General features: G+C 29.8%; 2 protein-coding genes across 2 annotated transcripts; one reads left to right on the top strand and one right to left on the bottom strand.

The window, feature by feature from the left end:
* Positions 1-20,836: 20,836 nt before the first annotated feature.
* On the top strand, positions 20,837-22,162 carry WRKY21 (probable WRKY transcription factor 40). Its single transcript, NM_001305705.1, is given in 5 exon segments — positions 20,837-20,926; positions 21,021-21,071; positions 21,168-21,497; positions 21,592-21,708; positions 21,803-22,162. Coding segments are annotated over 5 exon segments (948 nt in total).
* Positions 22,163-23,418: 1,256 nt separating this feature from the next.
* LOC101218126 (phosphatidyl-N-methylethanolamine N-methyltransferase) lies at positions 23,419-27,037 on the bottom strand. Its single transcript, XM_004137609.3, has 2 exons — positions 26,663-27,037; positions 23,419-24,108 (listed from the first exon to the last, which is right to left on the bottom strand). Exons 1-2 carry the CDS (start codon positions 26,905-26,907, stop codon positions 23,859-23,861), a joined length of 495 nt encoding a protein of 164 aa, XP_004137657.1. The 5' UTR covers positions 26,908-27,037; the 3' UTR covers positions 23,419-23,858.
* Between the last annotated feature and the right edge of the window lie 511 nt (positions 27,038-27,548).

Genomic DNA, 27,548 nt, shown 5'->3' with positions numbered 1-27,548 from the left:
GAAAGATAGACAGAGTCATGGACAACTTTGAACTACTAGCACGGAGGATGGACGAATTACCGGCGCCACCCCGACTCGAAGCAGAAATAGCAGACAAAGGCGAAATCAACGACAGACGAAGACGACGTGGACGGGGAAACTTCAGAAATCTCCACAACCCGTGATACGCTAACCGAGGAAGGGCTGATTTCAACCCACCACCCCAATTCTACGCCGACGAACATAATGAACAAGAAGACGAATCTTCGAGCAGCGACGACCAGAACAACCCCTGGAACGTCTTAGACGAAACACAGAGAGGGCAGAACGGTAGGAGGTGCGGGGAGAGACTCATCATGACTTCAAGATGAAGGTTGACTTACTTTCATACAGTGGCAAAAGAGATTTCGAATCTTTCTTGGATTGGCTAAAAAGTACTGAGAATATTTTCAGTTACATGGACACCCCTGAACAGAAAAAGGTACGCCTCGTGGCCTTAAAACTCAAAGGGGGCGCATCAGCATGGTGGGAGCAACTGGAAGTCAACAGACAAAGATGCAACAAACGACCCGTACGCTCATGGGAAAAGATGAAGAAACTATTAAAAGGACGATTCCTGCCTCCGAATTATGAGCAGACCCTATACAACCAATATCAGAATTGTCGTCAAGGCACCCGAACAGTCACCGAATACATAGAAGAGTTCCACCGATTAAGTGTCAGAACGAACCTAAGTGAGAACGAGCAGCACCAAATAGCCAGATTCGTGGGGGGTCTATGCTTTGATATTAAAGAGAAGGTAAAATTACAACTTCTCCGTTTCTTATCTGAGGCAATTTCATTGGCAGAAACAATATAAGAAATGATCGCCCTCAAGGCCAAAACCATGAATCGAAGGACAACATGGGAGCCAACACCAACAAAGAAGACAAGCTATACGAGCAAAACAAATGACCAGCCGACGACACCAATTCAAGGAAAAGGAAAAGAGGCAGACTCCCAGACCGCAACGAACGAAAGGAAGACAGAGATAGTCAATAAAGGCAAGAACCAAAACAACTACACTCGCCCATCATTGGGTAAGTGCTTCTGATGCGGACAACCAGGCCACCTATCTAATTCTTGCCCTCAAAGAAAGACAATTGTCTTAGCAGAGGAAGAAGGCAATTTGCCTAGCGAAGACGAATCAGAACCAGGAGAGGAAACAGAAGAAATTGAGGCAGATGAGGGAGACAGAATCTCCTGTGTTATCCATAAAGTACTCATTGCTCCCAAGGAAGAGAAGAATCCTCAACGCCACAGCCTTTTCAAAACAAGGTGCACTATTAATGGGAAGGTATGCGATGTCATTATAGATGGAGGTAGCAGTGAGAACTTTATAGCAAAGAAAATAGTCTCCAACATGAACTTGAAGGTTGAACTACACCCAAATCCCTACAAGATAAGGTGGGTAAAGAAAGGGAATGAATCCACAGTTAATGAGATATGTACGGTTCCCCTTTCTATTGGAAGTAGCTACAAGGACCAGATCATATGCGATGTCATCGACATGGATGTATGTCACATCCTCCTAGGCAGACCTTGGCAGCACGACACTCAAACTTTGCATAAGGGGAGAGAAAATACATACGAATTTCACTGGATGGGTAAAAAGGTAGCCCTGCTGCCTTTGACCAAAAAAAATAAGGAGAACAGTAAGACAAGAGGACAACTATTCACAACAATCAGTGGCAAGACCCTACTGAAAGAAAGAGAGCAGGATATATTAGCCCTTGTGGTGACAGACAACCCTAATGGAGAACAAACTGGGAAGTTGGAACCACAATTACAACAACTTTTTGAGGAATTCCCACACCTCAAGAAGGAACTTGACGACTGCCACCGCTTCGTGACATCCAGCACCATATAGGTATTAGTTGTTTTTCTGTTATTAGCTATTTTTCTGCTTTCAGTTGTTTTTCTGGTATTAGTTGTTTTTCTATTTTCTTCAAACTAATAAGTTACAGTAACTGATTAGTTACACCCAAACAACTAGCTGTAACTATCATAAATAACTATTCTCCTATTGAGAATGGTAGATTGAATTCTTGAATAAAAAAAGGATCCAAATCCAACTTTGAATTACATCAAAGTGGTATCAGACCTGTTAATTAATGTATAATTTTATTATGAAAATTAATTTAAAATATTTTATTAATTCAATATAAAATAAATATTGTCTAAATATGGAATAATTAAATATTACATTATCTCATTATTTTCATCACTCGTTAAGTGAAAAAAAATCTGACGTCGGCGAGGACTTCAACTTCTTCATAATTCAATTTCGGTTGTTTCTTCCATCAATTCCTTTGTTTTCAATATCGTTATTCAGTTTATTTCGAAATTTCGTTTTCTTTAAACTTTTGATTACTTGTCTTTCTCAATTACTTTCGTTTTTGTTTTCTTTAAATTTCCATCAATTACTTTTGTTTTCGTTTTATTCCATTTTCGTACTTTACCCATATATTGTTTATACATATATACCACTGCATATATACAATATCACATATATATTATGTACAGTAAGATGTCCGAATTTTTCCATTCGTTAAATTTTTTTTTTTTTTTTTGTTATTCTGTTTATCATATAAACTACATAATTTCAACATAATATTGCTTTAAATTATATGTTTGTATAGTAAATATTACCAAAACAGTAGTAAACGACACATTCTCAATGTATCTCTAATATACAATGAGTATATCATACATACATACTATATATCACTTTATATATATACATATTAAATGATCAATATATACTTTAATATATCAGTAAGCTGTTATAGTTTTGTTACGTGATTTAGTATATATATACATCATCTTATTTACAACATTGTTTATGATCATTAATGTATGTGTTTCATGTTATAGTAAAAAATTTACATATGTTATGAATCTATATAGTACTAACCTCAAAATTTAGATCCAGGTTCTGTCGAAAAAGTTATGTATTTTTCGACCATCGAAAGTCTTCTTCTTCACCTTCGAATTCTCTCAAATTTCTTAGTACAAATTGTAACCCATGTTGGCATCTGTGAGTATAATGGAAGGAGTAGACCACGATTTTCGTAGAAGGAAAGTACAAAACATTTTTTACTTCTTTCCAAAACCATAACCCGTGAAAATTTTCATTTATATTTTTGTTTTAAATCAATTAAATAATGGAAATGGGTATTAAAGTAATTTGAGTCATACATTGATGTAATATATATGCTCATTTAGAACATATGTGAAATTTATTAGAAATTTGGGTCTATCATGTAATATCATATAGCAATTTAGGTCATGTTAGTTAAAAACCCTTTTTAAAAATAGAAGAATTGACAAACTATTTATGACCTATAGAAAAATTTAATTCAAGTCCAAAGTGGATAACCAAAATTTTAACCCAAACCCAAAGTATCAATTGTTTTTTGCTATAGGATGTAAATAATTTCCATTTTCTTCTATTTATGTAAATTTTCCTTTTATATATTTATGTTTATATTATATTTTATTATTATTTTTTAAAATTAAATTTAAGTCGTTCAACCTCACCTCATTGAACTGCTTCATGTGACGTCTCACATCTCTCTACGTTACTCTCTCTCTCTCATCTCGACTTCTCATCTCACATCGTTGTCGGTGTTACCTTCTCCCTCTCGTCTCCCTCTCATCTCGACTCCTCATTCATATCTCTCCTTCTCATTTCACCGTCTCCAATCGTCTCTCCTTCAAGTTTCAATGTTAGTGATTATTTATTTTGAGTTTTGCATTTTTTTTCTTCATTTAATATAATCCAACTCAACATTTATTTTAAGGGTTGATTTGGATATACTATTCGGATTATAAGGATTGCCACCCAACCAACCTGAAAATATGGGTTGTGTTTAAGTTGGGTTAGGTTCCTCAACTCATTTACACCCCTAGATCTAGTATATTATCTTTCACAGTTTCACAACTATCTACGATACAAATTTAATTACAAGTTAATGAACTCAAATTTTACACTTATATAAAGTTGTGTCCCTGATATAAAATTTTAGATTGACCACTGTTCATATGCTAATTAGTTATGTTTGTTTTATCAATATTATATGATTTAGGTATCATCAATATATATCTTTTAAATTATGTCAAAGTAAACGTGTGTTTCCCTTCCATACAAATCTTGAATTCACCATTGTTTACATTAATTTCATTTAAGACATATCATATGAGATCACTTATAATTGTTTACATTAAAACGTTGAATTATCAAAAGTAAATTAAAAGAAAACAATCAAATTCTAGATCAATTAAAAAAACAATAATAATTAATAAAGTTATGACAAATTTTGCTTATAAAAGACATATTTTTTTAAGGTTGACATTATGGAGATTTTTTGAATATAAAATTGATATACATTATTATTGTCACGTCGGATTTGCTTTCTGACATAAAGATATTAGATAAATTGAATTGTTTTCCCCAAAGTTCATTAGAATATTGAAAACTTATAAAACTCTTGCCCAAAGTAGAAGTTCATTTCTTAAAAATAAAAATGCTTAGCTCCAAAAAGAAGAGATAACGGAAAGAAGAAAAAAAGAGTTCTGATTTGACAAAAAGCTAATCATACAAAGATGTCATTATATAAGATATTTCGAAGCTAAAATCAGATTTTTCTCAATTAATAATGATGATGACCAAGATTAATGTTCATCAAACCCAATAAAATGTATAAAAATATATATAAAGTTTTAAAACAATTTGTAAATATTGATTATTAGATTGATGTTTATTGTATTGTGCCCATAGGAAATGAGTCAAAACTCTTATGATCTATCACTTATAGATCAATATTTGTAATATAATTTATCAGTCAACTTTTATCATTTATAGACTTCGACAAATTTAAGTATATTTACAATTTTTTAAATTTTATTATATATTAATATTTTAAATGTAAATATTATATTTCCAATTATCCAATCAATTGACAGGTAAATCAAAAGATATGGGCAAATTGGGCTGTTTCATTGTGCTGACCAATGATTAGTATCATCCAAAGCTCTTTAAAGCGTCAATGGGCCATCAATCAATGAGCCTGTGGCTGCCCCTTCAATACAAATGGGCTCCATTTTATCTACCCATTGAACATTGGGCTTATCTCATTATATTCTCTTTTCCACACATGATTTACGTCTTCTTTTATATTGAATATCTACGGTGGTTTATTAAATATCTATTTTATTTTTATTTTTAATCAATAAAATTATCGAGACCTTGAAGATCTCATGCATTATTAATACTCTTACAATCATTGAGGCATCTCAGAGATGACATGATAATGTCAAACTGTTTACATTCTTAGTAGAGTCACGAAACGTTTTAAAATGAGCGTCATCCACTACTCAATCCATATCTAACAAGTTTTTGTTTTGCAGTTTGACATTCAGTACAGACATCCTTAATACACAATCAAGTTTCAAGCATATTTTCATGATGACATCCAAAAATTCAGATGCCTTATTGTTGCTTTTAGTATCTGCTTCATTAGATCTTCCCGTCTCTTTTAATTTTTCTCTCTCTTAATAACATGAATGAAAATAAAGGCAAAGGAAAAGGGAAAAGGAGGGAGTTGAGTAATAAATTAAATAATCTGTTAAGGTTAAAACATCATTAAAAAGAAAGAAAAAAAAAAAAAAGAGGGTGAAGCAGATATCTGGATTTTTGTTCCCCTTATTTATGATCCTCCACTAATATCCAATTTCATCACATGAGAGAGAGAATGTAATTTGATTGAAATGATAATAAATAAGAAGTAGAAGTAAATGTGTTTGGGAGAAAAAAAACAAATGTTGTGGAAGAAAAGCAAAAGGGTAAGAATTAAGAATCGTTGATTTTGATTGAGAAATATGATTAAATGACCAACTGTTCATAATTCGGCTCTCCTCTGTTCACACTTCATACCTCCTCGCACCTGCCCTCAACTACTTTTCCTTTTCTTTTCATAAAAAATATTCCTACTATTATTATTATTCATTATTTTTTCATTCTAAGTTTCAACTATTTATATTTTCATTAGACCCTATCAATATTATATAAAGTCAGCCACACTTTTGTTCACTATCCAAAAAAATTATTCCATTAAAGTTGGAGCATAACTCAAATATTAAAGATTAGCAATTTATATATATCCACAATTGTGTACTTAATGGATTACTTTATTTTTTTAATAACACAAATATGATAAATACGAATATATTTAACTTTTACTGAACTGATCATCTCTTTTTTACTTCTAATTAGTGGGTGAGATCCTAACCAAACTCTTAATTATCTTTTATGGAAGAAAAGAATACAAATTTCCTTTAAATAGTTGTTTTCTTGATATTTCCCTAATATATCAACTTCTTCTTTTTATTGAACTGTTGCATCCACCAATTTTATGAGTTGTTATACCCATAAAAAATTATTTATGAATGATTTTTGCCAATTAATCATTTAATATAACAACTATTTATCATCACTATAGTTCAGTTAGATATTCAATAATTCTCAATTTAAGATTTAAATTTGATCCCAAATGGAAAAAAGTTGGAAAGTTTAGGCGATTTCCGGCCCTATACAGTTTTAGGTTAATTGTAGTTATTAAAAGGATTATTTTGGTGTAATGATGTTGTGTTAGTATGAACTATTTAGATATGCATGTAAAACACTGTTGTTGTTATTGATTGAATCTTTTTAGTTGATATAAAGTGAATACAATTTTTCCATGTATATAACTATTTGCAAAAGTTGAATTAGAGAGAGTAGGTTGTAATATGGTTAAGACTACAGAAACCATATCTGTAATTTAATATAAAAAAGAATAATAATAATGGAGAAAAATTGAGAAAGGGAAGAGATGATTAAAAAGAAGAATTGGGAGAGGAAACACACACAGGTGGTTCTTATCCAACTCCAATGTGACATTAGCTTAGATCCATAGCATTTGAATTCTAAAGTCTCTCTCAACAACAATCTAATTTAAAATAGAATATTAAAACAAGCAAAGGAAAATCCAGCAAATGCCAGTTTCCAATTCCATTTAATTTTATTCATGTATGGGAAACAAAACCCTGAAAAGAAGTCCAAATTCATTGGACCACCACCAAACAATAAAATAAAAACATTAGAGAATAAATAACTTTTAGTGTTATTATTTATAATAATAATAATAATAATAATAATAATGTTGATTTAAAATTGTTTAGTTTGGTCATGGTCAAGCCCATCTCCAAGACTTTGGAATGGTACGACGCCGTCCTGTCCAAATCAATGTTGTTTACGTACGTGGGTCTCCGTCTCCCCCCTCCCCACGGCCCACACCTTCCATTTTGACTTTTATCTTTCCTTGTCGCATTCTTACAACTTGCTCTCTTTTTTCTTTTTTTAGTTGGGGAACACACACCTCTCTTTTTTTTCCTTACGTACTTTTCTATCCTTCATGCACCTTTATCAACATTCAAAATATCTAAACTCCTTACTGCTTTCAATCTTTTAAATCAAATCATCTTCAACCATCCTATCTTCATTATGCTAACCTGTCCAAATACTGTTACACTTCAATTTTTTTTACCTATTAACACTAAATGAATTTCTTATTAATTTCATATTTTAAATAAATTGTTTAAACAAATCAATCAATTACCGACCATCATTTTGGTTTACTCAATTTCCAATGGATTTATTTAGAATACTTTTTTTTCTTGTGTTGGCCACAAACCAAATTGAAGCATCAACAACCCATATCCAACTTTTGTCTAGAGGATAAAAAAGATGCCTTTATGCAACCATTGGGTAGAATTCAAATTTCCAATGTTTCAAACAAAGACAATAAATTTAATTTTCATTTTAAAATTTTGAGAAAAAGGGTTCTTATTTATTTTTTCGTTTAATATGTATATTAATATTACGAATCCAAATAACACACGGCATTGAATGTTTTTTAGATTGACTTTGACTCCAAAACATGAATCTCTCCTTTTGTGTGTTTAAGATAAAAGCACTATGGTAAATTATAATATATAAGAAGTAGATTCCAAGGGTTTTAAAATACGTCTTTTTAAGTCCAAAGAAACTATTTATTATTATTATTATTATTATTATTATATAGGGAATACTAATAGTCCACCAATACAATTACATGACTTGGGTTTTCTTTCTTTTGAAAATATGAGATGGTGATAAAAATATATCATTATCAAAGGCAATAACGTATAGAATAATGATGTTATATAACATTTCCTTATTGAATGTGAATTCATGTTGATGATGACACTAATTTTAATTTGTTTCCAGCGACAAAAAGTAAAGTAATTCAACGAAAGGAAAAAAGATTCCAATTTACTACTATTGCCCAATCACTAATTTGATTTCGATAGGTGGATCATTTTCTTCCAAAATTGAATAATCTTTCTATCTATTTTAAGATTAATTCATTAAAGTTATCCAACTTTTTACTAATTCCATTCCAATTGGCCTCCGATTATTCTTCCAAAGTTGAATAATACCTTCTTCTTATGTATCCAACATTATTGATTTAAAATTTGAAAGCATTATCCTAATTAGAGAGAAAAATAATATATACGATTTAAAATTTGAAAATATTATCCTAATTAGAGAGAAAAATAATATATACGATAGATGAGACATTCAAATGTTTAGAATCTTATCAATAAAAAACAATTATTTATATGTAGTTTAGTTGTTATTTTCTGACGTGTAGATTTCTTAATTCACGTGATCTAAAACATATTAATAATATAAATAACATAATTGAATAATTTTTTCTTATCAAAGGTGTGTATATATATATATTAACTAGTGAAATTTATTTTTATTTTGGCTTACATGGTCATACGAAACATCCAATTTAGAGAAAAAAAACATTTATGAACTTAAATAAGAGTTAACCTAAGATATTTCTTTAGTAGGGGCAACTTACTTACAAACACTTCTTAAAGTTTGTAATATGTTATTGACTCCTACACACATGTTAGATATATACAGGTGTGTTCATAGTTCCATAGACATATATAATATATAAATTTGAATATTCTAGAAAAAAGAACAATACACATTTTTACACAAACACATATTAATGCATGTAGTAAAATTTTCTTACCAATATTTTTCAATGTTCTATGTTTATAACTCATTGCAGTGAGAAAGTATCCAACCAATTAATTTAGATGTCAATTCAAGAAATGTGTGAATTTTCATGTTATTGGTCTTTACATTGTTGTCCACGTCTATATTTTAAAATATAGATAAAAGAAAGTTGAGATAATTTATATGTTTATCCCAAAAAAAAAATGTCTTAATTATTTTCATTAAAATAGTCATTTATCAAATACTTTGTCTACTCAAAATATTATATTAATATTAATATAATATCTTCTATATTTAAAATCTTTTATATAGTTGGTGCTTACAAATTTTAAAATATTCCATTTATTATTGTTTGATTACGATGTAACAATGTATGTGGATGATATTTATTTATAAATATATTTTGCCGAAAAATTGAATCCAAGTTTGAATGTGTTGTTGAGATGTGTTGTGAACCTCACGTTAAAAAACGAAAAGATTGTCATTTATGTTAAGATAGATGAGTTAATCCTCTCATAACCAATTGATTTTGAGATGAAATCTTGTTCAATCAACACAAAAAAACACCGTCTCAAACCAATTGATTTTGAAATAAAACTTCGTATCGTCATATATGTCTTGCAATTAAATTATACTACTAATCTAACCATTGGTGTGCACAAGAAAGCTTTTTTTTTTTTTCATTTTAGAAAATAGTTTCAAATGATAAAATGGTTGAAATGACTTAACATATTTAAACACGAGGCTCTTATATTATTATTCTTTTAATAATAGTTTCGAATCATTATTGATATTTTGGTTTATTCAACTAATTTTAAATTGATATTTTTTATACACTAAATAAACGTTAATATAAGACAATCCAAATCTAAACATAAGACTATACTTTTCCAATCGTGAGCTATTGTTTAAATATCCATGTCAAATATGAAGATTTTAATTTTATAGAAATATTGTTACAATATGTCGATTTTGATGAGTACTTTTTTTAAAAAAGTTATAAGATTTTTTAAATTAAATGACAAATGCACATTTTCTTCTGTTGAAAACCAGTTCAATGTTGATATCAAATCAAACAAAACAATCAATTAAAATATGGACACATACATAAAAATTTAGTCCCTACATAGAGAAGATATACATGTTATATAAATATAAAATGAGAAAGAGAGGAAAAAAGGCATTAGGATGTTTTTGAAAACAAGTTCTTATTTGACTCAAATATAAGAGTGAAAACAGATAGTTTAAAAATAACTTTTAAAAGAGTATATAACAAGTGTTGGGAAGATGGAATTTATTTGTCCAATAGGTTGCATTTGGAAATTTATAATTGTATAGCATTAGAAAACTTTTGGTAAAAAGAATATTGTAGAAGCATTTTCACACACACCCACTTTCAAAATTCTGAACTTCTTTGAGTGTAGTTTGAGTTTTCTTTCGATAAAAAAAAAAAAAAAAAAAAAGAGAGAAAAGGAAGTGATATATGGACTGACTATAAAAAGAAAATAGAGGTAAATAGAGGTGGTATAAAAAAAAAGTGAATAAAAATAGAGAGGGTAACGTGGCATAGGAAGAATCCACGTAGAAATAAATAGTTGGAATCCATGGATTAGGAAAGATGGAAGAGTGATGTGGCATAGAAAGAGCGTGGAGGTGTGTTGATGGATATGGATGAATATTCTATCATTCAACACGTGCATGACTTATTAAACACTAATATTTATCTCATCCGTGACATCATTTTGTGGAGCTTTATTTTGACTGGTAATCACTAATCCCGCGTTTTAAATTATTATATCTTTCTTTCGGATTTTGTATTTTAAATTAATAATAATAATAAAAGACAAAGCCAAAGAAAAATCAAAATCTCCTGGGTCACGTCAAGTCAATCCCACGTGTTTCACTGTTAGGTCTCCTTTGGCTCTCCCACTTTTTTTTCTTTTTTTTTCTTTTTTCCCTTCCCTAATATCATTATCTTATTTACTCCCTTAATCTAACTCTTCCAAACTATAGTTAAAAGAAGAATTAATTATATAACTTTCCACTTACCTCCAAATAATTATATAATATGATACATAAATCCACTTCTAGCCAACGTTGAATTCACGCTGAAAAAGGACAAACAATAACCCAATTTTCTTTTGCCAACTCCGTTCTATTTTGACCGAATCACTTTATCCCACCTCCACTTTTCTCCCCTCTTTTTTCTACAGTTGGGAATTTCAACATATATAGGTCTCATGGCTTTTGTTCCCATTCAAATTTTGAAAGGTTTTTTTTTAAATAATAATTAATTTTTAGGTTAAATAGTACAAATTTAGTTTATGAAAATTTAAATTTACTTCTATTTAGTCTATAAATTTTAATGTGCTTTAACACAGTGTTTAACTTTCTACTTGGTATCCAATAGAAAAGGTGCATGCAACATTAAAAATAGTTTCAAAATTTATTGTTATAGTTATTTAGTTAAACAAACTTATAATTTTGTATTTGATTAACATATTTGTGATTTTTTTTTTTATAAAAAGGATGTTACATAAGCCATGACATATTTAAACAAAATTTAAAACTAAAGAACTTTCATAAAAACACTTTTTAAAGATTTATAAATTCAATATAAAGTAAACAACTCTCATCTTTTAACGAACTTTAAAAGTTGTAATTGAGTTTGAAGACAGTAGAAAAATATCTTATCTATTAAAATGGGTTTTGAATTAAAAACAAAAACCAAAATATTTTAAATTTTTTGTAAGCATTTGATTTTCAGTTGACATATTAAAAAAATGGTTGATGGATTTCTTTACAAACATGAAAAAAAAAGGTATTATGATAAAGAGAGAAAAAAAAGGAATAGTTAATTAAATGAATGGGAACGTGGTGGAAAATATATAAAAGGTTCAATGGACTTGATTGTGAAGTAAAAATAATTGTAGGCCAAAGGGGTTAATTGCATTTGGTCTATTTCTCCTAAATTTTAGTCTTTAGGGAAGTTTTTTGGTACACATTTTTCACATTATGCTAATTTAACAAACACACTTCATTTCTAATTTCTTTCTTTTCTTTTCTTTTTTAAAATTATTATTGTTGTTGTTGTCAATTGTCATTTGGTTGAAAAAACAAATATTGGTTCCTTAAAACTCAAATAACAATCTACATTTTGATTTTGTTTTTCTCAACTTCCAATTTTGTAATATATTCTGGTTCATATAAATTTTAATTAACAATTTTGTTATTGTATTTTAAAGTTTATAACATTTTTTGGATTAATACTCAAAAATAGCAAAGTATGAATGGATTGAATTCTTACTTAATTAAAACAATTATAGACTAAAACAATTAAATTAAAGTCTATTAACTAAATTGTTATTTAGATTAAAAATCTCGTTTTTAGCTATTTCATTTATTTTGTTTTTTATTTTTAACATTTTAACCTATTTCTTCTCCATTTTATCATTTATTAGGTACAACGGTGAAATTCATGGTAAAATTTCAAAAACAAAAAACAAGCTTTAAAGAGAGAAAATTAGTGGTAAAAGTAATGTTTATAACTCAATTTTTTAAAAAATAAAAAACATTAAAATAGTTATTAAAAGAGGGCGACTAAGAGATAAAAAATGTTTGTTAACCTCAATTCCTTTTATTATTATTAATTTTGCTGTAATTTGGAAGCTAATACCCTTTTAGACCATTGGTATCCAAAAATGAACTTTTTAATTGTTTAGTTTTTAGAAAAAAATGAGGAGTTTAACAACGTTTCAAAATAGTTTTTACAACAACTTCCAAAGTTTTATTTTAGACAATATTTATCAACCCCAGTTTAAATAAAATGATTTTTTTTAGTTAATCCAAACACACGTTTTGAATATTTTATAAGTTGATTTGAAAAAGAGGCATTTCAATTAAATATATATGATTGAAACTTTGCAAAATTAATTGGCATCATCAAATCAAACTCAAGATTAGGTTGGGTTATGGTTTTGAAATATAGTTCAAGTTGCTAAATTGTGGGTTTGACTAAGTAGTGATATAGGCATGAACTTTGTTCTTAAAAGTTGAAATTTAATCTTTTATCCCACAATTATCATATTAAAAGAAATATAGTTAATACTAAAAAAGTATTAATTTGATAAAAGAAAATCTTAATAAATATTATTACTAAATATTAACCTTTTTTGTCAACTTAATTTAACAGTAATTTCTCTAACATTTCTCTTAGAAGTTGAATGTCAATCTCTCATCCTAAAAATAATAATAATAAATAATAAATAAATAAATAAATGGTACTTGTCTTTACCAATTAACTATATCCAAGTTAGGTTTATTAACAACATAACATACTGTATACAGACACGTTAAACATTCCTTAAAATCAAAGTTATATAGTTGAATTTAGATTTGAACAGTAATACTCTCATAAGTCTAGTAAGATCTCTGAATTGAAGTTGAAGTATATAGGTTTTGAAATTAATATGGTGAAGTTTCAAAATTTGTTGCAAATCTATAGAAACAGAAAATTGAAAACAAAGCAGATATTATTATAATTGAACAACTTAATTAAGAAAAATACAAAGGGTTGACCACCAAATGGGGGTGACGGTGTTGAATAATAAAAATGGAAAAGAAGGAAAAAGGGGTGACGGTGATGAATTTTGAAAATTAGGGTTTCAGTCAAAGTCAAGTCTTCCTTTTCCCCTGATTTTATCATCCTCTCCTCTCCTCACCCCACTTCCCACTCACACCTTACCCCTATCTATAGTCACCATTTCACACACCATTTCCTTTTCTCAATACTACGCCCTTCTCTCCACCTCTTTCTTTCTTTCTTTTTTTCTTGTTTAAATCTTTATTTTAGTTTAATTTCTTCTTGTTTCAGAGTTTTACCTACTTAATTCATTCTCCTCCTTCCTTACAAAAATTACCTATTTCACTACTCTTATACATTTACATTTTGTCTCTTCACCTCATATTCCATCTCTTCTTTATTTTGATTTTTATACTCCCAATTCTCTTTCATTCTATTTGGTAATTGAAATTTATAGAAATTAACTTTTCATATCCTAAAAACAAAATTTGAACGAGGCCAAAATGGTAACATTTTAAAACTATAACAACTAAGTGAATCAAAATTAAGAGTAAACCTTTTGAAAGTGTAGGGACAAAAATTAATAAAAATAGAAAATATTGGGAGTAAAGTAATATCTAAATCTTTAATACCTATAAAGACGGTTCAGTTTAACTTACTAAAATTGACATGATCTTGCCAACATGAGCTTAGCTCAACTGACACTTGTATATTAGTGAACAAGAGATCTCAGGTTCAAATTCTCACTCCAACATTTAATACAAATACAATACCTTTGCAAAAAAAAATTAATCACACAATAACCATTGTGATTGGTTGTAGATTTTATAATTACTCTTTTAAATGGTGAAGTTAAGTACATAATAATTTAGTCGACAAACTTTTAAAATTAATTACGTTATTTTTAGTACACCAAACATGCGCGAGGATTTGAATTATGACAACTTTAATTAAGAGAAGAATATATGCTATTTGTTGTTTGAACTATGTTGACATTGGTATTGAAAATTTCAACCTCTAATAATGTATTAAGAATAACACAACCCCACATATATCTACAATGTGATATATCTACATATTCATAAGTGTGGACTAGCATACGAGTATCCTTGATTAATTTTACGGCACAACTTGTACGACTCTACAATAATACATATACCAATGAGATATTATTATTGCATTTGCATTTTCAATCTAATGTTTATAAAAAAGACGAACAGTTGTCTAATATTTATATATTATATTTTGATATTTAAAAGAAACTAGACGTGGAGGAAAGTAAGAGATTTTTTTAATGGTATACAAAAGAAAACATTTTATTTAGCCTTTAACAAAAAGTAAAAAAATAAAAATTCTTCAAAAACAAGAAGTCCACATTGTTAGTTTCGCCTACTCTTCTCTCCACTTTCATTTCTTTGTTTCTTTTACCATTATCATTTCAATAACTTTTTCACCACATTAAATGTAGACAAAGAAAAGTGAAACCTTTGAGTATCAATCGTGGTAAGTTATATGTTCACACTCAATGCTTTAATTTTATAATCAAGAAAGATTTATAAATTGAGTCAAATATACACTTCCTTTTCTCTATGACATAAAAAAACCTTGTAAAATATAGTAAACAGTTAAACTTATTTTCTCTAATCTCTAACTTATTTATTATACTCATAAATTTTATTGTTAATGACCTATTGTAGTTCATTAAGTTGCTCATTTGGAAGAATTGAAGAGTGATAAACGTTCTCATTTTTTATTTTGAGATTATTGAATATTCTATTGGATTAAAAAAAAAAATTAATCATGCAATCCAATGATCTTGTAGATCTTGGGATGAATTATATTATATACTTTAAATATGTCAATCCTTTGCTAAAAAATTGTTCAAACATCACATGAGACACCATATATGTTTTTTCTCTCTTAAAATATGAAAAGGACAATTAGAAAAATACAACAATAATATATATTTTCTTTCGTTATTTTCAATCCAAGGAAACAGAATCAAAACAAAGTCAAAAATTGGTTCCTTAAAAAGAAAGTTTAACGAAGAGAATAAATAGACGACAAAAGAAGCATAGAAAACTTAATTTAAATGCAAAAAACTGATCACCTACTTAAATATTATAGCAACTATTTAAACAGTCAAGTATTGATTATATTCTTTTTCCACTGTTCACCATTTTTTAATTGTTGGATGGGTTAAAATGTTTGAGTATGAATGTAATCACCAACTGATTTAGTGTCAGTTTAAGCGTTCGAGATGCTCTATACTTTATCTATAGAAAACGAATATTGTATCAATACATAACTAGTTGACTGGAGAATAAGGTAGTTACTAGTTCCTCTAGATCAAGTTTAAGCCTACTCGTTGATAGATCATAGATGTTCTGTTAACAAAATTTTTAAATCCACTGTTGCAAAAAGAAAAAAAGTCATGGCTATATTTTGTATTGGTTATGGAAAGGGGATGAATCTAAATATAAAGAAAAAGAGAGAATTGAGAAAAAAAGACAATAAGAAGCTGGGAGAGTTGTTTAAAACGTGGAAACCATGGCCTATTTTGTATATTTTAAAAGACAACTTTAGCTTTCTTTCACTCTATTGAATAACATAGCCTTGGTGGGCCCTCTTAAGAGAGAGGTTCATTATTGTAATTTTTTAAATCAATAGTTTTTAAAATGAAAAAAACAACGGCTAAAATAAATAAATAAATAAATAAACTAGTCTAAAACTAGGCCAGGAGAATAATGACATCCAGAAGATATAATATTAAAGTAAATAAAACAAACTATACAAATAACATAATATAAATAAGAAATCAGGAAACATAAGATCAATTATTCAAAATTTCCCACTACCTTCACTATCTTCCATTTTTAAAAAAATTCAAATAATATGCATCTCTTACAAACACTCCAACCATTTCTATAGACTAAATACCAAGTAAGTGGTGGATGTCTATTGATGTGTTATATTGAGACACATGAATAACAAATATAGTAGTTATAATTTGATAATTGACAATAGATATTAAAGAATGAACATCTATTTAACAAATATATCTTAATATTAATAATACAAAATATGAATAACAAACAAGAGTGGTATCATTAATATAAGATTTAAGATCATGGATTAGTGCAACAAAAAAATTATTTTACACCATTGTTAGTACAAGATGCAAGTAGGAGATTAGAATATAGAACTTATTTTTTTCACTAATTTACGTAATTTAAACTTTAAACTAATTATTACAACTAACTTCAATTTTTGTTACTATATAAATTAAGGCCTCTTTTAGAGTTGTTTTGAAAAATGAAAATTTATAAAATAACCATTTTTTTTTTGGCTAAAATTTAAAAATGTCCCTTAACTTTACAATTTAAATAAAATTGATTAGTGTTTTAGGTAAAAAATACCATTAAACTTAAAAGAAAAACCATTATGAATAAAATGAACGAAAATCATTAATTTTGTCTTACCTCTATCTTTTATCTTTTCTTCTTCTCCCATTTTCAATATTCTCCTACGTTTTTTTTTTTTTTCGTTGTTAACTATTTCAAACTTTTTTTTTTTAACTTAAAAAGTTATAAATAAGAAAAAAAAGATGTGTAAGTGTAATTGTTTGTGTGTGTTATGGGGAGGGGAGGGTGAGGGAAGGTTCTTAGTGGGCGTCCAATTAAAATGCTGATGTCAGCAAGAAAGAAATAAAAAAGAAAAAGAAAAGGGTGATGTGATAACAGCGTGTCTCTTATCCTACAAAGCCGCGTGGACGTCTTGTCTTTTACGACAAATCATACTTATTATTTTATTAAGGACACGTGGAAAATGCTTTGAAAACGTGAGGAAAAGGAGAGAACGCTCCAACACTATAAGTTCTTTCTACAATAACACCTGGGCAAGCAGTACCTAGTCAACAAATATCCCCTCCATCCACTCTCTCTCTTTACTATGTATAATGCATACGTGTGACCTGTCTTCTTAACTTTCCAATCGTAGATTAATATTATAAATTTATGATAGTTAAATTATATTCATCTTATTTACTTTAAAAGAAAATTATTCTTAAAATTGAGTTTGGTAAAAAAAACTACAATATGATTCAATACAACCTATGAACACATTTATTGACGTTTTTCTTTTAATTTTTAGATCATTTAAATCACAAGTTTTTTCCCCTCTCAGTATACTATATAATTTGATCCACAAAACAGTAGGATAAATTATAAAGAAATAAACATTGAACTATGAATTGGATTTAATTATATATATATAGAGAATTAAAAACTACTTTTTTCTAATTTTTAATTTTCCTTTATTTTTCTTCACGAAGTTACGTGATTAAATTTATGAATGAAAAAAGAGAGTAATATACACTCACATGTTGCTTAAGTGAACAAATTAATCTAAACATATATAAAGGTGAGTTCATCTGAGGTTATATATGTATATATCTGTTTCAGAAAAATCCATAAGCAAAAGAAAATAAATTTTGAGTCGTTAGATTGAAAGGAAGAAAAAGCAGAAACAATTCTCACAAATTATTTTAAATTTTGCTTTTAATTCTATTTGTTTGTTTATTTATTATAATTATTAAAAATTACTTTTAATCCTAAACTTTCAAAAACATTAACTTAGCATTGAATTGAATTTTGGGTTGTCATGAGTTCCCATACTTTTTACTGTGATAATTTAGTATTTAAACTTTACAATATAACAATTTAGTTATTTATATTATCAACTTTGTAGTAATTTAGTTGGGATGGAACAAATAGACTTTAAAATTAATGAGATTTAATTTCTTGTGTGAAATACTTAATAAACTAATTAGAGACTCACTAAAACAATAAAATAGTTTTAAAATTTTATGTAAGATTTTGATAATTTTTTTTAATACTTAGATTAAATTGTTATAAAAACAAAGTTTAAAAAGGCAAAATTGTTACTTTATGAAAATATAGAAACTAAAAGTGTTTCTAATGTTTATTTATTTAACACACAGTTGCAATTTTTCTAGTATACATAGAAATTTATAAACATTTAGTAAAAAATGAGCTTGCCTAGACAATATTATTAGGATTTCCATTCCTATGGAAAAATATCAACTTATATGCTTGAGATTTGAGGCTATATTAATTTAAACTAAATTGTAATAACTGAATCAATCTTGTTTGGATGAATATTGTGTAAAATTTATAATTTCAGTAAACCAATCTCTCAAATTTCATAAGCCAATCAATATTAAATCCTTTATTGTGATTACTTTTGAAAGATCATCCATGCACTAATTGATCCAAAATGTGCATCAAATTTGGGTTTTACAAAATGAATAATTAGAGGTAATTGCATGGACAATTTTCAAATGAAATTGTCCCAAAGTCTAAATTAATTATTGTCCATATGAAATTTTGTCCCAAAGTCTAAATTAATTTATTTTTAAAAAAAACTTAAAGGTGTAATTGACCTGATCATATAATTCACACAAGATTTTTTCAAAATGTAATATAAAGTGTAAATTAATTGACATACTTACAAAATTCAATATTTAAATTGATATAATTATTAATTTAGGGTTAAAATGCTATATATATATATATAATTGATTTTCTGCCACTCACATAGTTAAAACCTATTTACATTATATTTTGAAAATGAACTTAGTATAAATTTGAAGGCAATTTGAAGGCAATTTGAAGGCAACTTGATTGATTAGAAATACATATAATTAATAAGATTGACAATGGTATTAGTCAACTTCAACTTTGGATTAAAAAGAAAATTTCAACCAAGTTTTGGAATAAAAGAAAATGTCAACCCCTCATATTTGGAATAAAAGAAAGGCATCCATATTTATTAACCAACCACTCAATTTGGTCATCATTTCTTAACTTTATTACAAAAACAGAAATTTCTCATGCACTTAAACATTCTTTTGCATACATATTATCAACTCTATGATCATAATATATAAGTCCTCAAATTTACTAATTCCATCGCCATCCCCTCTCATTTCTTTGTTTACCAAATAAAGAAACACAACTAGTTGTAAACTTTTGAATAAGTACTCTTGAGATTTCAAAACTTAATTAGTACTTCATAAACCACTTTTCCTCAATTATGTCTAAAAATTGACATAGCTTGGTTTTCATCTTTCTCAATAAAACATTTGAGTACCCTAGTTAAATTAAAAAATCTAAAATGAATTTGCTTTTCTTATTCTTTTTGTTTTCAAAACTTACTTGGTTTTTTTTTTTTTTTTTTGAAAACATAGAAAGAAAGTTAATAAAGTAAAAATTTGAAAAAAAAATGATTAAATAAGAGTAGTGTTTTGAAGTACTTTTTTTTCAAACCTAAACAAAATTTATTTTTATAAACTTGAACGATTATAAATAAAATGTTAGACATGTCAAACAATTTGTAGACCTTGAAAATCTTGTAGATCAAAATTGTAGTAACAACTTCTTTAATACTTTGTCAACTCTAAACAAAAGAGTTTGAATTCATTGAATCCAAAAGAATCCAAAAACAAAGATGTTTAAAACCCAAAGGTAGAAAAGACCTAAACATGGCAAATTGCAATGAAAATTCAAGAGTTTGAACTGTAAAGAAAAGAAAAGGCATAGAGAGAGACAGAAACACCTCTAAAGTGGAGCCCAGTGTATCTAAATCTCTCAAAAAACATTTATTAGTAATTAAATTGAAACAATGAAGCACAAGTTGTTGCTTGACTTTGAATCTCATCTCTCTCCCCAAATGAAAAAGAAAAAAAGAAAAAAACAATTGAAACCCCTCGACCGACATGGCCCCTTCTTCTTGTTTCACCAATCACATTTGTTCAATATGCCAAAAAGAGCACACCAAATCAGAACTTCTTTCCTTGTATTTTCCTTATTCTTTCTGTCAATTTGTCACTGCCACTCCCGACCCTTCTTCTTTTTTCTATCCTTATTTCTTCTCTCTCTTTCCTTCTACTTTCCTTTCCTCTATCTTTCTTCTCTCCTATATATTCTCTCGTTTCTCCCTTTTCACTCTTAAATCCCTTCCGGGTCTTCTTCTAATCCACCAAATTAATCATATCTTTTCTTCTTCTTTCACTTGGCTTTTCACTGCCTATGGCTGCTTTCTCCTCTTGGTTGTTGGATTCTGTTGATACTAAATTAGATCTCAATTCTGTGCCTCTCAGATTCTCTGGTGAACCTCCGGTAAGTTCTGTTCAACTTCTTTAATCCTGATCTCTTTTGTTTCTGTTTTATGAGCTTTCGACTGACTTTTTTTTTTTTTTTTTTTTTTTTGTAGAAGGAGAGGAATTATATGGATGTCGAGAGGAAGGCTACTGTGAAAGAAGAGGTGGGTGTTTCATGGATTTCAAATTTTTGGTTCTGGTTGATATGTTTTTGAGGATGAGATTGATTTTGTTTTCTGTTTTTTTTTTTTAAATTTTAGACTGGAGCTTTAATGGAGGAATTGAAGAGGGTTAGTGCAGAGAACAAGAAATTGACTGAAATGTTGACTGTTGTTTGTGAAAATTACAACACTTTGAGAGGACATTTGATGGAACAAATGAACAAAAATGGAGAAAAAGAGATTTCTTCTTCAAAGAAGAGGAAATCAGAGAGTAGCAATAACAATAACAATATGGCTGGAATGAATGGGAATTCTGAAAGTAGTTCAACTGATGAAGAATCTTACAAGAAACCAAAAGAAGAAACCATTAGCAAATCAGCTAAAATCACTAGAGTTCAAGTCAAAATTGGAGCTTCTGATTCAAATCTGGTGAGTTTTAAACCCCAAAATTTCAAATGGCAAAATGGGGGATTCTTCCAATCTAAATTAAACTTACCCATTTCTTTGAATTTAAATTTTGTAGGTTGTTAAAGATGGATATCAATGGAGGAAATATGGTCAAAAAGTCACTAGAGATAATCCTTGTCCTAGAGCTTATTTCAAATGCTCTTTTGCTCCTAGCTGCCCTGTTAAAAAGAAGGTGAACAACAACAACAAACTTTTTCTGTCCTTTTTGACAATTTCCCCTTTCTTAAAAAAAAAGGTTTGTTCTAAATGGAGGATTTAATTTGTAGGTTCAAAGAAGTGTTGAAGATCAATCAGTTCTTGTAGCCACATATGAAGGTGAACACAATCATCCACACCCATCTCAGATTGAGGCCACTTCCGGTGGCGCCGCCGCCCGTAGTGTCAACATAGCTCCGGCAGTGGTTTCGGCAGCGCCGGGATCCTCGTCGGCGCAGGCAGTTTCTCTGGACTTGGTGAAGGCGAAACCGATCGCGATTATGGAAGCTAAAACTTTCGCGAACCCCAAATTTGACTCACCAGAGTTGCAACAGTTTCTCGTCGAGCAGATGGCCTCTTCATTAACGAAAGATCCCAATTTCACGGCGGCGCTTGCGGCGGCGATTTCGGGAAAGATTTTCCCACATTGATTGAAGTTTAGAAGTTGAAGATACAAATCTCTTTTGGAATTAATCTGTAAATACACACTGAAACAGAGAAGATTTGACGGATTTTAGGAAGTGGAAGTTTTGAGATTTTTGAGAAAGGGGGAGAAAACGTTGAAAAAGAGTACTAAAAATGGATGAAAAATGAAAAATATTAGAAATTCAAATTGGGTACTTTGTTGACGTTTTTAGGTCGTCCAACAATTTCAATTTGTAATATGGCAAAATTCTTCAAGCAATTGAATTTGATATCAATAAGAATTCTCTCTCTCCAAAGTCAATACAGTATATGTAACGTTTTGACAAAGGAGCAAGGGGTTTAAATATTTTGCTTACGAATACCTTTCGTTAAACTTACTTTATGTCTTATTTCCCCCCCTCTTCTTCTAGAAAATCATTGGGTTCTAATTCCAATCTTCCTATTGTTTCATATTGAAACTGGATTTCAACTTTCAAACACATTTCTTATAGCTTAATTTCTTTTTATGCAAGTTTCTTGCAAACTCAATCACATGTTGGATGGTGACTACAATATTCAACTTTTTAATCTGATTTATGCATGCGAAGACTAAAAAATTGTAAATTCTGTTAAATAAATTTGATTTTGGTTAATAGATCTTTAAATTTCAAATAATTTTTCATTTAAAGCTTTTAAATTTGGACATTTTATAGAATTCATCGACCAACTAAAAAAAAAAAAAAAAAACACTAAGAAACATAAGGGATGAATTAGCCATAGTTGTAAATTATGAAGTAGGAGGTCAATGGTAAAAAAGGAAAAAACACCCCCACAGTTCTAGAAGTTGAAAGATGAAAATTATAATCTAACATTTATTTCACTAAATGTTAAAAGAAACTTTAAATAATAAACAATTTTTAAAAAAAGTATCTGAACTTATCATCCAAAAACCCAAACTTGGCTGAGAGTTTGAGACAAACATTGAACTTAGTCAACAAAATCAACACCTAGAAAAAAAAAAAGGATTTGTCCAACCACAGGAAGTCCTGTTTGTAGCCACAATCTTTGAAAAAGCAACCAATTCAACCAACCATATCTTGAGCTTATTAAATCTCCTATCCCTTAGTTGTCTTTGTTTTGAAAAAATCACATCAAACTTTTATAGAAAAGTCTCATACCTTACCTATCAAGCCATACGCAACAAAATTCTTTTCTCAACGAGGTCCTTGCATTGAAATACACGAATCTTTAATATATATATTGTGGGTTGTGTAAAACAAGGTGGAGATTCAAACATACATCCATTTGCTAGAATTACCAAATGCACGTATTCTTTTAACAATAATTTTGATATTTGAATGTAAGAAAGAAATCTACAAAGTCTAGAAATGGAAAACATAACATTTCTTATTCCTAAAGTATTTCTATTAAGAATAATTTTCTAGAATTCAAGCTTCCAAAAGACTTGAACAAGAACTGGCATCACATGATGAAGAGAAGCCACAAAGTAGGTGGGAAAACTCTTATTCCTAGTAGTTCAACACACAATGGGAAGAACAGAATTAAGGACGTCATAAAAAGCTCAAACTGGGATAACATTCAAAATTTCAAGAGCTTTGATCATGCTCATTACCAGGATAATGGATGCTTGAACCAGTTGCCATTGGTCGCATATTGATCCATTGATTGGATGTCGATGTTCATGATTATTCTTTCACAAATTCAACTTTGAGGCTTTGCTCGAGTTGCAAGATCTTCCTTGGATTCAACATGCATCATAAAAATGTAACCCAGTGTCCAGAGCAGAATATATTTTAAAGGTACCCACGATAGACAAGCAAAAAGGCTCAAAATGCTTCCCACATATTGAGGATCTTTTATATATCCAAATGGAAATTCAGTTACCCATGGAATGTTCTTCCCAAATCGTACTCCATAGTAAACACCAGATTCACCGAGTAACTGGTAGACCCTGTTGTTTGGCAGAAGATAAGAAAATGATAATTTATATTACAATTAGTAGCAATATGATATTGTTTCCTTACAAATTTGGCCCTGGAAAACTGCAGCAACATTGTGAAAATTCCACTTACCTAATCTTACTCGACCTAGTAGCAGATGTATGTGTATCAAGTTGCCTGGAATAGTGAGGTTACATAACAGAGATGAACATCCTAAAACTTTAATCATGATTACCATTTTTGCTTTAGTTTCTCTTTCTATGGTTTGAATGGAAACTAAATTAGCTGAATTCGTTACTTTGTCTCTAAGGAGAATGGAAACTAAATCAGATAATAGTCTCTAAGGAGAGTCCAAGATCTCAATCTGCTTGGGTACTATTAGTTTCTTTATATTCCTAATAGCATCTTCTGATATTTACTATTTTGATTTCTTGTTCCTATCATATTGTTTCTGAATTAGCAAAATTCGAACTTAAGAAATGAACATTAGTGTAAACCTAGTTGTTTCACTATGATATAAAGTAAAAATCATAAATGGCGTATTTAGTCATAACTAACAATCAAATGAGACAATTGTACTGGGGAAATGGTCTCTATAAAGCTTGTTTGACAATTCCAAGCATCATTATTCTATCTCGAAATCAATGAAAAAGGATCTGAGAACAGATACAATTCAGCACTATCAAATTGATCATATGCTTAAATGATTGGTTGAATATTGCATAATGCAAAGCAACAAAATCAAGAGATTAATTGGTAGCTTCTTGTGGGAAGGGATGGAAGACGGAAAAGCCCCACTTAAGTGAAAGGTGGAGTTAGAAGCCTAAGGGACAAGGAATTGAGAGCTTAAGACTGCATAATGAGGCTTACCTGGTAAAGTGATCGTGGAGTTTCTCCATGGAGAGTAACATGTGCTGTAGTTTAGGATGACATAGTCAGTAGGTATGATCCTCATTTTTTGAGTGGGCTGCAAGTGGTGATTCTAGTGGGCTCCATGTTGCCTTTCCCAACCCCTTCTTCAATCTCCGTTAGACTTTTGTTGTCCTTCGTTTTGAGTTATGTTTTTAAAGAGGCGACTCCTCTTTTATTCAAGATCAAATGCAATCCCAGAGAGAAGGGCTGTTGGGGATTGGTCCCTGATCGTTCTAGGAAATTCTCTACCACAACCTTTTCATATCTTGTCCACCCTTTTTCTTTCTCTAGTTGTCTCAATTTTTATTCACTCTAATAGGCTAGAATTTCTAAAACATTAAGGTGTTTGCTTGTCAAGTTTTACACGAAAGAATTAATACTATGGAAAGTGTCCATTGACATTTCTCCTATGGGGTTTCTGTGGCAGGATGATGTGTGTGATATTTTGAGAGGACCTTTAGGTAAGAGAAAAAATAGAATGTTTCAATAGCTTAATCTTAACGTTTCTCTGTGGCGGTCCAAAAACTAAATAAGTTTGTAGTTGTCACTTTCTAAGGGGGTGTTTGAAACAAGGAGTTGAGGAATAGGGAGTCGGGAACTATGGAGTTGTGAACACTCCTTGTTTGGCCCAAAGGATTTGTGGGACCCACAACTAAAACTTTTTAATTTTATGTCTTACTAACTCCTTACCTTGTGAGTCATGGGAGTTCACAACTCCCTATACCTCACAACCCCACTCTTTGCCCCATAAGTGCTTACAAACACTTTTCAAAGAACCTAAAAAGCCATTCTTAAGAGGGCTTAATCTTTTGTTTGTTAAGCCAATTAGATAGTTTTTCTTTATGATATCTCCAATTTGGTCAGATCGACAAGAGCTTCACTCCAATAATTTCTTTTTAGTGCAACACAACCATTTCTTCTCTCAAAAAAAAGGCAGGAGATAATAAAGAGAACTTGGAATAAGCACTGAATTCAAGTTTTGAATCTATCCCAAACAATAGAAAACTCAACTTAAAACTTCAAAGGTAACCATAGTTCCCGTTGAGATGTTGAGAATCCCATTTTAGAAAGACCAAGAGAACTCATACTCCTCGGCTAGCTCCCCCCATTTCCAATTGATTTTGAGATGGAATCCTAGATTGTCATATTGTTCCAAACTGAGATTGGGATGAATTTCGAAGGGTAAAAAGTAAAAAGTACTTTTAGCCAAACTACAAGTTCTTTCTACAATTTTCAGCATATTTGGCTAGAATATCCAAGATGATAACGAAAATTCTACTTTAAATGCTTTGTACTGTAGACAAAGTGCTCAAAACGCACCCCCGAACTCACATTGCTAATCATCCCCTAATCCAATAAGTTTGAGCTATTAAGAAAAATTTAATCATTAAATTCATTCGTAACAAGCGCAGAAGTACACACACAAACATGGATATAAATACAAAAACGCCCATATTTTCTCGAGATTTAACATCATCGATCACTGTAATATGGGTTATTAAACAAAATGAACTTAAAGACATGAACAATAGATTGTTACTTTAACTTCCAGCGCGTAAATTTCATCTCAATAGCACGCACAAAATTCATTGTAAGTAAGCAACTACACTCGAAGCAAACTTCAGCACATCAGAGAGGGAGAGAGAGAGAGACCTGAAGTTCAAGAACTGTCCAAAAGCCATTAGAGGCCAGAAGTATAGAGGCGGGGGCCATGAGAAGGAGGAGACATGAATGATGGAGAGGAACTGAAGCAACTTGAGAAAAACCGAGACCTGGGCCATCAACTTGCAGGGTTCGCGCGATTTGCCGCACAAGTTCACCCACAACTGAGGACGATTCCATAAGACGTAGTAGTACGGAAATGGCAACAACACTCCAATTACGGCGAAAATGCCCATTCTGATAATTTTCTGGCCGGATTTTCGCTCCACTTTCTCGGGAAAATGATACCGAAGGAAGAAGAGGAGGAGGAGACCTTCTGATCAGTGGGGGTTGGAACCAATATGGGCTATGGCTCCAGTGGTGTGTGGTGGGCTTAAATTTATTGGACTATAACTGAGATATGGCCCAAATAGAGTGCGTTGGTTTATAACTTTCTTCCTTTGACCCAAAGTTTCCGCTAGAAAAGTTTGGAAAGTTATTTTACCGATAATAATTGTAATTTTAGAGATAATAATTAAAGAAAATGCAAATATAACCAAGTTTATTAGTGATACATTCTCATGATTTATACCAATATTTGTAAAATGATATTAATAAACTTTGACAGCTTTTGATATATTTTAAATTATTTTGAATTTAAGTGGCTATATTTGCAATTGTAATTATCTCTTTTTCTACGTTATACATTTCACGCGGAAAAAATCAAACCTCCAACCTTAAAATTTATATTATAAACACTGTAACTAAAATGTGAAGTGGAAAGAATCAAACTTCTAATCTCAAAGTTTATATTATAAGCACTATATTAATTGAAGGAAGCTTATCAATTATTATCTTGAAAACTTTTAGCTATATTAAATTAATAATTTAATTTTGT

This window comes from Cucumis sativus, chromosome 3 (genome assembly GCF_000004075.3).
Source record: "Cucumis sativus cultivar 9930 chromosome 3, Cucumber_9930_V3, whole genome shotgun sequence".
NCBI classification, from domain to species: domain Eukaryota; kingdom Viridiplantae; phylum Streptophyta; class Magnoliopsida; order Cucurbitales; family Cucurbitaceae; genus Cucumis; species Cucumis sativus.
This window is presented reverse-complemented; position numbering and strand designations above follow the sequence as displayed.

Coding starts and splice junctions, on each gene's coding strand:
- LOC101218126 (XM_004137609.3), bottom strand. CDS start 26,907: ATGGGCATTTTCGCCGTAATTGGAGTGTTGTTGCCATTTCCGTACTAC. Junction 24,109..26,662: donor GGACAGTTCTTGAACTTCAG/GTCTCTCTCTCT, acceptor GCCAAACAACAG/GGTCTACCAGTTACTCGGTG.